At 58.7% G+C, this 8,705-nt stretch overlaps 4 protein-coding genes across 4 annotated transcripts; 3 read left to right on the forward strand and 1 right to left on the reverse strand.

The window, feature by feature from the left end:
• Positions 1-1,172: 1,172 nt before the first annotated feature.
• SPRG_19469 (hypothetical protein) lies at positions 1,173-2,463 on the forward strand (the record flags this gene model as incomplete). The annotated part of the gene is made up of 7 exons (XM_012342008.1): positions 1,173-1,202; positions 1,258-1,431; positions 1,479-1,568; positions 1,616-1,751; positions 1,800-1,948; positions 1,993-2,181; positions 2,251-2,463. The coding sequence occupies 7 exons, from the start codon at positions 1,173-1,175 to the stop codon at positions 2,461-2,463; spliced, it is 981 nt and encodes a 326-aa protein (XP_012197398.1).
• A 171-nt stretch (positions 2,464-2,634) lies between these two features.
• SPRG_03166 (hypothetical protein) lies at positions 2,635-3,694 on the forward strand (the record flags this gene model as incomplete). Its single annotated transcript, XM_012341758.1, has 2 exons — positions 2,635-2,893; positions 2,949-3,694. 2 exons carry the CDS (start codon positions 2,635-2,637, stop codon positions 3,692-3,694), a joined length of 1,005 nt encoding a protein of 334 aa, XP_012197148.1.
• A 254-nt stretch (positions 3,695-3,948) lies between these two features.
• On the forward strand, positions 3,949-6,716 carry SPRG_03167 (hypothetical protein; the record flags this gene model as incomplete). The annotated part of the gene is made up of 8 exons (XM_012341759.1): positions 3,949-4,428; positions 4,485-4,620; positions 4,672-4,824; positions 4,871-5,054; positions 5,105-5,247; positions 5,307-5,710; positions 5,763-6,180; positions 6,225-6,716. Exons 1-8 carry the CDS (start codon positions 3,968-3,970, stop codon positions 6,714-6,716), a joined length of 2,391 nt encoding a protein of 796 aa, XP_012197149.1. The 5' UTR covers positions 3,949-3,967.
• A 174-nt stretch (positions 6,717-6,890) lies between these two features.
• Positions 6,891-7,425, reverse strand: SPRG_03168 (hypothetical protein; the record flags this gene model as incomplete). The annotated part of the gene is made up of 3 exons (XM_012341760.1): positions 6,891-7,004; positions 7,233-7,276; positions 7,326-7,425. The coding sequence occupies 3 exons, from the start codon at positions 7,423-7,425 to the stop codon at positions 6,891-6,893; spliced, it is 258 nt and encodes an 85-aa protein (XP_012197150.1).
• Positions 7,426-8,705: the final 1,280 nt, after the last annotated feature.

Raw genomic sequence — 8,705 nt, forward strand, 5'->3', positions numbered from 1 at the left:
AAGAGCGTGTCGTCCCAGTCAAGCACGATAACGGTCGACGGCGCGGGCGGGCGGACCGGCTCGTACGCCGGGCGCGGCAAGGCGCACGGGCGGTGGACCACGGTGACCATGTTGCTGCTGGACGAGGTAGTTGCAAGTTGCCAACTGTCAAGATCGCAAAACGGGCTCTTGTGTTTTAAACTCAGACGGACAAAGATATGCCCGGAACTTCAAGGACGTCCATTTTACTTGGTTTCAGTATGCCGTCTCTGAAAAAATACGCGAGTTGCCTTTCAGCCAATGAAAACGCACGCCGCACGCCCATCCGGTGCGCACTTTTAGCCAATCACAGGTGAGGTACAGTTGAAGTTGTCCCAGGAACCAATCGGTATCCATCCAGGTGGACCACCCTGTCGTATTAAAATAGAGTCCAATTTAAATCAAGTAGCACGCTGGACACGCGCCGCGCGGGCGCAATGTACTTGCGGTTTGTATGCATTTTATTGTTCCATGTCGGCATCGGCCCGTGTCCATCGACTGCGCTATTTTATGAGCTCTGAATTTAATAAAATCAGAACCCAACTTCTGCCACATCGCGCGTGGTGTTGATTGATGATCATCATTTTTGAAGGAATTTATTTTATTTTATTATTATTTTTGCTGAAGCAGACGGCGCCGGAGATTGAGCTTCAACGGCGTTCGGGGGCGCGCGGTCGAAACCGGATTGGCTAAAATAGAGTAGAACACTCCGTCTGATTGGCTCCAAGGAGCTGCCAGAAGGTCGCAACAGCCCGACCAACATTGCGCCTGCGTCGCCGCCCGCGTCTGCCATCCCGTCGCTGCCCGCGTCTGCCATCCTGCGCCGCATCCTTCGCCGCTTCGACGCACCGCCTTCATGCGGCATGGAAGGTGCGATATGGATGATGGCAATGGCGCATGCAATGATAGCCTGCGTCAGTTTGCACGACGCACAGCGCTGTCGATCGATGCCACGCACGCGCGACGAGGCAGACGTCCGCAGTGTCCCAACCGCCGGTAGCCTTCGCCAGCGCGAGGCACCGCGTGGCACGCAGGATATGATTCTCCTGCAGCCGGTGAGGCACAACAACGCAGCTGCAACCACGGACTTGCTGGCTTCAAGAACCAGAGGCCTGGCGCCAGGGCCGCTCTACCGCGTTGCCAATCTCCGGACGATGCGCGTGCTCGAGGACTGGGCGGCGCGTGTAATCCAAGTGCGTCGCTGCCTATCATACCGACGGGCCACAGTGCGGGTGCTAGGGCCACGTGCGGCGCTTCCAGGCGGCTGCGCGGGAGCGACACGCAGCAGCACGACGGGACCAGTCGTTGCGTGTCGTCGCCGCCATGCACGACCTCGTGGACGAAGTCGTTCGAACAGAGCTCATCCCGGATCTCTTGATCGAGCTCTTCACATCGCAGACGTCGACAATAGAGGTTAGTCGCAACGCATCGCCAGAACGTAGTCGTTATGCCTCGTCCAGGCTGCACCACGACACGAGCACGCCGCGGAGGCAGTGTATGCCGGCGTCCTCGACAGCGTTGTGCGCTCGCTTCTTTTGGACATTGTGCACGTAGGTGGACTCTGAGAAGAGTTGACTGGATCTGAGCACGTGCGCAGACAACGATCCAGCGTCTGGTCCAAGATTTCCTGCAGACCACAAACACGGGACCAGACGACGACCCACTCGAGTTGTTGATGGACGCCCTGCTCACGGACCTCTTGCAGCCGCGACTGCTCGACGTCGTCCACGAGAGTAGGCCTTTGACTGCAGTTTGCACCGAGAGCTTGTCTTTACCTATAGCCATTGCGCACCTCGTGACGACCTACTTGACGGACTCGGACGCGTCCAGCGTTTACAGCGCGCTGCTGCGGGACGAACTACGCTCCGTCGCATGCAGTGCCGTCGACGACGAGCGGTGCCACGGTGTGTGGTCTGTCGTGTGCGCCGAGGTCTGCCTCGTGTCCTCGTCGTCCGTCATCTCATGCCAATGCAGACGCTGCCGTCACTGCTGACAGAGATGGTCACAGCCGCTGTCCAAGAGGCCAGAGACGCCAACGCCGTTCGTTTGGCGGTGAAGGATCGAGTGCTCATCGAAGACGCCTCGACGAGCCTTCTGAATCACGCGCTGCTCACGAGCGTGCTGCAACTTTTGGCGCAGCAAGGCGACCGCATTCTGTTCCAGGTACATGTACTACATATTTGTCTACTTCATTCGACTCGAAGAAAGGCTCATGGAGGCTTCGTACAACAGGATGCATGTGATCAAATGCTGTCGCATGCGATGCTGGCCGCGCTTCTCGAGCGCTTGGTGCGCACCGAGGGCAGCGTCGATGCAACTAGCCGTGTCCTTGTGGATTTGCGCAACCGAATTCTGCAGCAACACCTCTTTGAGGTCCTCTCGGTCTGCGTCGCCACCGACTTGGACGCCTACGAGGCGCATCTCGCCGACCTGGAAGGCGACTAACGCACTGCCAATGTTTGTTTCTTGAGCTTGTTTCTTGAACTAGACCAACAAGTGCTAGAATACACTACGAGCGAGGGGTGTAGCCATCTACGAGTAGTATCGCAAGCGAGATGGCTGTGGACCACACATCATCGGTCGCCCTCACCGAGTGGACCAATACCCAGTTGGAGAATGGCTCGCTACGTAGCGATGCTGCTGTGTATCGCTCTTTTTGCTGGTGTCGTTAAGGCGCAGACGAGTGCAGACGTGGTTGCGAACGAGGCGTGTCATTTGACCCACGGCTTTGGCTCCTTGGCGACGGGCGCGCTGCGTGCCAGCGGCTTCTTTGACTGCTTTCGCCCGCTCTCGCACATGGACGCCTTCTTGTCGGCGCTCGTGCTTCAGCATCCCACGTTGCTGACCTCGTTGATCGTCGGTTCGGCCAACAGTGGTATTCATTCCATGCCAAGTGCACTAGAGCGAGGCGTGTCTCACGCACGTCGTAGGGCAGGCGATACGTGCGTACACCGTGCGTTCCAGCGGTCGACGTGGAAAGGCACCTCGGATCCTCTACCTCCAAGCCACGCAGCATGCGCGCGAGTGGATTGCAGCTGCGGCTGCGGTCTATGTGATTGCAGCGCTCTTGGATGCAATCATGGGCGCAAAAGACCTGCCCTTTGACGTGGTAGTCGTCCCCGTCGTGAACGTCGACGGCTACATGACGACGTGGACGACTGCGACCCAGCGCTACGGGCGCAAAAACAGCCGTGGCGTGGACCTCAACCGCAACTGGCCCAACCCGTTCTGGTCGACGGCGGCCGGCGTGCAGCGCGACTCGGACGCGTATCCTGGCACCCATGCGCTCAGCGAGATGGAGACGTCGGCGCTGGCTGCGTATTTGGGCAAGATGCAGTCGCAGCTTGTGGCGCTTGTCGACGTGCACTCGTATGCTGGCATGGTGCTGTACCCGTACACGGACGCACGCACGACGCCGCCGCCAGCGACGCGTGCCTTGGTGGCGGCGGTTGCGAGCGCCATGGGCAGCAACTATTCGAGCGGGCAGCGGCTCGACGACCAAGTGCTCGTTGGCACCTTTCGAGACTATGGCTGGCGAACGCTACGCAAGCCGTCGCTGACGATCGAGATTGCGGGCGCCGACTTTGTTGTGCCGGCGAGCACGATCCGGCGCTCCGGCGACGACGTTGTCGCTGGACTCTACGCGTTGGCCAAGGGTATCGCCGCGGGCCCGTGAGCTGCTCGTGTAGCTGATAGCATTCTCAAATTTAAGCATAACAAGAGACGCATGCAAGGCGCCGTGCAGTAAGCCGAGGTGGAGATGCTATGGAGCCTCCCTCCTGCCCGCAAGATCGCTTGTGGCAGTACCGGTAGCCTTGGCATCGAAGATCGAAGGCATGAAAAAACATTTCGTTATTAATGCGGGTCAAATTACACGTAATACAATAAAAACCATTCAATTCGTCGCCGCTTCGACGAAGTTGTGGCAAAGATCAAGCGACCAACAACGATGGACGACGAGCGACAGCGGAAGCGCAAGCTGTACGAGGACGGGGCCAAGCGACCGGAGGATGGCGTCCCGCGCTTCTCGATGGCGACGCAGAAGAAGACCAAGTTCGACAAGGAGCGCGAAGAGCAGGAGCGCAAGAAGCGCATCGCGGACCAAGAGGCCGCCCAAGTCTACGAGTCGTTCGTCGCCTCGTTCGAGCACGAGCCGCGGCAGGCGTTCGTGCAGGCCGGCGCATTGAGCGCACCGGCGTACACGCCGCAGCGGTACCAGACGCCGCCACCGCTCCGCCGCCCGACGCCCGGCCCGGCGCGGTCGTCGTCGGCCACATCGTCGTCGTCGTCGTCGGCGAAAGTGAAAGCGTTTGCGTTTGCAATGGACGAAGAGGACGAGCCGCCGGTCGTCGACGTGCCCCGCAAGAAGATCCGCGAGATGGACCTGTTCCTCCAAGAGATCAAAGAACAGTACGCTTCCTCCTCTGCTTGCGGTATGGAAAGGATTGACGACGATGATGGTGCAGTAAGTTTGAGCCCGCGCCGGCCATGGACGTCTACCCGCACCGCGACATTGGCGGGTCCCACGACGACGGCGTCGGCGACACGACCAATCTCTACGTCGGCAACCTGCCGCCCACGATCACCGAAGACGCGCTCCGGGTCTCCGCTTCGTCTTCATCTTCGTCGTCGCTCATGGATGCATCGTGGTAGACGATCTTTGAAGAGTATGGCGCCATCTACTCGGTCAAGATCATGTGGCCCCGCAATGACGAAGAGCGTCTCCGCGGCCGCCTCACCGGGTTTGTGTGCTTCCGCCGACGCGACGACGCCGACGACGCGCGTCAGCACTTGAACGAGCGCATTGTACGCCCATGCTCCTACGTCAACAACCCGTACGAGGCCTCTGTAGGTGGACGGGCAAGAGATCATGGTCGGGTGGGGCAAAGCCGTTCGCATGGACGCCCCCAAGCCGCCCTCGATGTTTGCACCGCCATTGGCGTTCCCGCGGCCGCTTTTGACGCCGCCACCGACGACGTTTGCACGCCCGCCACCGCCGCCCTCGATGGGGTTTCCGCCCCGCCCGCCGTTTCCAGGTTCGCGCGTCGCGAGTGCGCACGACCTGTTGCGATATATAGCGCATTAGGACCGCCGCCGCGCCCGACCATGATGATGGGGACGCCGCCATCCGGGCCACCGCGCGGCCTGCCCTTCGCTCGTCCGCCCATCATCGTCGAGCTGCCCGACAAAGATACCGTGCGCTACGTCAACCGGTTCGCGGAATGCGTCGTATGTCGTCATCATGCTGTCGAGAGCATTGGCGTGGTATAAACGAGGATCGGATGTAGGCCGAAGGCGGGCCGCAGATGGAAGACGCGATGCGGCTGCGGCCGGACGACCGGTTCTTGTTTCTCAACGACCCGAATTCGAGCTTGTTCCACTACTACAAGTGGAAGGTGCTCTCGCTGCGCCGCGGCGAGAACGACTACCGCTGGGGCCGGGACCCGATCCCGGGCGAGAACGGACTCGTGTACCTTCCGCCGCCGCCGCGGGACAACGCGTCGTCGTCCTTGGTGCGCGACGGTGCGCCACGGTCGCGTAGCTCGAGTCCGGCGCGGTCGCCGCGCCCGGCCCGCCGCACGCACCACCGCTTCACGCGCGAGGCCAGCAGTCCGCGGACCAATTCGGCGACAAAAGACAAGGGGAATGTCATGACGGGGGCCCAGTTGGCCGCGGCGCGGGACAAGGAAGAGTATATCAACTTATCAATAATGATCTTGGGGAACTCACTTTTCCTGGCGTAGGGGCCGTCGGCGCAACCTCTTGGATGCAGACGATTACGATGATTTCTGCGAGCTCCTCGAAGACGTGACGCTCGAGCGAGACGCGATCTGCGACGTGATGGCGTTTGCGCTCGACCACTCGGAGTGCGCGGCCGACATTGTGAGCATTTTGGCCAAAGCCTTCCGCGTCGAGTACACCGAGAACACCGAGAACGACGACGACCATGACGAGAAGACACAACTGGTGTTGCCGCCCATGACGTACGTCGCGCGGCTGTATGTGATCTCGGACATTCTGCACAACTCGACCGCTCCGAAGAAGAACGCGTCCTTGTACCGGACGCAGTTTGAAGAGTGCCTGCCCGAGATCATGCAAGTGCTCAACCACGTGCACCAGACGATCGTCGGCCGCATGTCGTTCAATTCTATGCGCGACAAGGTACTTTTTATTTCGACATGGACCGTATTTGGGACGCGATCTAGGTGCTCTCGGTGCTGAATGCGTGGGAGACGTGGAGCCTCTTTCCGCCGTCGTACCTCCTCGGTCTCAACGCAACGTTCCTCGCCAAGAAGGATCCATCTGATGTCGACCCGCGCAGCGTCTTGGGCCCCGAGATTCTCAACCTCTCGGAAGACCGGCTGAAGCGCAAGTGCAAGCAAGCGGGGCTTGTCTCGTCGGGCTCGATGCTCGACATGTACGCGTGCCTGGCCATGCTCCAGCGGTTCACAAGTGTCTCGAAAGCGCCACCGACAAGTGCAAACAACCCAGACGACCTCGATGGCGCACCCATGGACGAGGTGCCGGACGCGCCCATGGGCGGCGACGACGATGACGACATTGATGGCGTGCCCCTCGATGGAAACCACGAAGATGAGGATGATCTGGATGGGGAGCCCATTGACGAGGATGTTGATGGCGAACCCCTCGACGACGATGTCGATGGCGAGCCGCTGGACGACAACGATGCAGCATGAGTAGGTAGACCATGCCAGACGATCGAGTTGCGTTGATTTTTACTTTTCCCCGTCGACGAGCTGTGGTGGTGACCACTGCTGGAGGCAGCATGATGGCCGGACGCCTTTAGCTTTGCCAGGTTCTGGAGTAGCGTCGTTCGAACGACCGCGTCGGGTGCCAGTGTCATTGCGTACCTACACCCGTGCGATGTACAATGGCCCGTCGATCGTCCCAACGACGTACGCTTGGAGCGCGACGAGCTTGGCCACGTACGCATTGCGCTCGGCCATGAGCCCGAGCTTGATCGTCTGTACATGCATCTCGCGCGAGTGTGCATCGTGCTAAGGATGGCTTGATAGACCCAAAAGAGGTGGCGAAGCAGAAAGGATATGGCAGATCGCGTGCAGCTTCTTGAGCTGCTGGAGTTTCTCGATGGCCGCGCTGTCGTCCGCCGCAAGCGGGTGTCAAGCGCCGTGAGATGATCGAGCATCTAATGAAGAGGTCATTGGCAGCGTACTGCACACAGGCGTGCGTACGTCATTGACGTCGTGCCACACGTGGTCGGGGTCGGCGGGGGCGCCTGCAAGGGGCAGCATGGGCCTCGACGGCCATATGCGCTTCGCGCCTACCAGAACTTACGGCTAGCGATGGCTTCGTGGGGATCGGCGTCGGCGCAGCATGGTGCTCGAGCGACATGGACGGATGGAACTCCATGAGCGGCGCGGCCATGAGCGCGATCTTGCCAAGCGGTGCCACCAGCAGGTTTTTTCTCAAAACCCATATATATATGTCGTGAAAACTGGCCAACGGTGGCGTGTTAAAGCGGGTGACGGTTGCCAACCGCTTAAATAGTGTTCGATTTCGATTAATGGTGTGATGGGTCTGAATAATGTTGACAGCGTTTGATTGGCCCGAACTGACGTGGCATTTGCAGAAATGGCATCGAAAAGGCACACGTTGGAGCAGACCAGCACCACTGCAGTCCACGCCGAGCCGACTGACAGCGAAGGCAACCATGACCTCATCGCCCACGCTATGCGCAAGGACGGCCTCACCACGCCGCAGAAGTGGAAGGATCACCGCATGAAGATCGGCCGAGCTCTTGGCATCGACGACGACAAAAAGCTCAGGGTACACGTCACGATATTTTCAACCAATGTGACCACTACCCTATAGAATTTGGTGTCGGCTGAAATGCGTCGAGTTCGTGAAGCTGGCGCAGCGAAGGCTTCTGTTGGTCCCACTGATGCAGACCCTCGTGCAGCTAAGAGGTCCGTAATACCGGTACAGTTTCGTGGGCTTGGCAAAATTCCCATAGGACCTACAAGGCAGCGTACATCAAGAGTGGATTCGGCGTGTTCAAGATACAAGATAGAGAAATATACCGAATACCATAGTAATAACCAAAACCAATTTACAAATCCCGCATGCTATACTGTAGAGCTCCGCAAAACGGACTCGACGGCAAACTGCAAATTTACACGCTCGGAGTAAATACAACAATGTGTTAATCTTGTATATGTTCACAACTTGTATACTTATCAACTTGAGCGACTGGAAAGACTATCCGATGGTAAAGTCGATTGTTCCGGGTGTGGGTTCAATTCCAGCCGCCACAATTTTTATACCTAATTATATGCCTACCGTGGCACTGCCAATGTGAATGGTGGGCTGGTTGCGTCTGTACATGCAATCGTCAGTAGCTCCGACACAGAGAAGCATGGTATACTACTGTGTGAAGTGCTCATGCATTGCAATTTTTAAATGTTGTGCTGGTTGCGAAGCAGGCCTTCCACGACAGCATCGGCCACTTCTGCCACATGAACGGGAAGGACGGAACTGGAATTAATGTGGATGGCATGGTCCCTTAAGACTTGGTCCATATAGGCTCCATTGGCGACTTGAATAGCACGCAGCAACGGAGCGCCGAGGTGCGGCGACGGCGCAAAGTGTTTATTTCGTTGTCTCGTCGAGCCGTTCGATTTGGGAATTGTAGAAAGACGCCCGGT

The sequence above is a fragment of the Saprolegnia parasitica genome (assembly GCF_000151545.1).
Source record: "Saprolegnia parasitica CBS 223.65 unplaced genomic scaffold supercont2.8, whole genome shotgun sequence".
Classification (NCBI taxonomy): Eukaryota; Oomycota; class Saprolegniomycetes; order Saprolegniales; family Saprolegniaceae; genus Saprolegnia; species Saprolegnia parasitica.